This window comes from Malurus melanocephalus, unplaced genomic scaffold (assembly GCF_030028575.1).
Source record: "Malurus melanocephalus ecotype Western Australia unplaced genomic scaffold, MMel_1.1 scaffold_1091, whole genome shotgun sequence".
NCBI classification, from domain to species: domain Eukaryota; kingdom Metazoa; phylum Chordata; class Aves; order Passeriformes; family Maluridae; genus Malurus; species Malurus melanocephalus.
In genome coordinates this window covers 30601-31752 of record NW_026624323.1, presented here as the reverse complement: position 1 = coordinate 31752, position 1152 = coordinate 30601, and the positions used below count along the sequence as shown (strand labels likewise).

The 1152-nt window shown below is 44.1% G+C and overlaps 1 protein-coding gene across 1 annotated transcript in view; it reads left to right on the top strand.

Moving 5' to 3' along the window:
* Positions 1-1152, top strand: part of LOC130586171 (voltage-dependent N-type calcium channel subunit alpha-1B-like) — a gene marked incomplete at both ends in the record, with an annotated part of 86483 nt that overhangs the window by 60034 nt on the left and 25297 nt on the right. Inside the window, one exon of the mRNA XM_057386891.1 lies at positions 1046-1141. Coding sequence (XP_057242874.1) covers positions 1046-1141 — 96 coding nt within the window. The remainder of the gene's footprint in view (positions 1-1045; positions 1142-1152) is intronic.

The window sequence follows — 1152 nt, the reverse complement described above, 5'->3', positions numbered from 1 at the left end:
TCTCCCCAGGCTGGGGTTGTGCCTGGCTGGGATTTTTTTTGAGATGCCTTGAGCAGAGTGTAAGACCAGGGTGGGAAGCTGTGAGCTTTTTCTTTAATGCCCCCAAAATACCATTGTTTTCCACTCAGGGACCTCCTGAGCTGGACATGGTTTATTTTAGTCACTGGCATCTGTGTATCTTCCTTCCATGGGTGTATCCAGTTTCCTTCTCAGTCTGTGCAGATTTTCATCATCTGCAGCATCCTTCATCCAGGGTCCCACAGCCTCAAAGACCTCTCATGGGAAGAACCATCTCTTTTCATGCATTTTGAGGCTGGAACCTGATTTTTGATGAAAAGAGATGAATTTTTAAGCGCTTCTTAATTAGTTCCTTGTTTGTCCATGTGAGCAAAAAGTCCAAAATGAAGAATATTTAGAGATGCTTTACCCATGTTGCTATGATTAAAAAGTGATTTAAGACTTGGAATTCTTACATAAATCCAAGATGAGAAAATGATCCAGAGTCAAAACCTCTTGTGTGGTTTGATAAAAAACCCCCTGATTTTTATCATTTTATATTCATAATAAAGTGAAAAAATGAAGCCAATGAAGGTGGGTCTTTGAGAGTTCCCCTGATGCTTTTRGGGGATAATTTATTGATAAATTCAGTTCTCATCTGATGGAACATTCCGAGCTGTGCAGGTGTTGCTGAGGTGTGAGGACACACCTGAGTTCCACAATACCCTCTGAAAGCCTCAGGTGACACCTTTACCAATCCTCTGGTTCTTGCAGTCACCCAGCAGGAATTGGGATTGGTTTTGGGTGGGAAGGTATCAGGACTGACCAGGAGCTGGGCTCTGATGGAATGTGGTTGAACTGCAAGGGGTGTAGGAATGTTATAGGGTCAATATTCCAGGAAAATTGATGGGGATCTGGGGATCCTGTGCCATGTGTTACAGGAACTCACTTGGTGTAAATGCTCTGCTCGCTCTCCCAACCACATCCTGATGGATRAAGGCTTCCAGCTTTTTTCCTGTCATTGTTTCACCCCATTTTTGTTTTGTAGAGGGCCTGCATTGACTTTGCCATAAGTGCCAAGCCCCTGACGCGGTACATGCCTCAGAACAAGCAATCCTTCCAGTACAAGATGTGGAAATTCGTGGTGTCCCCTCC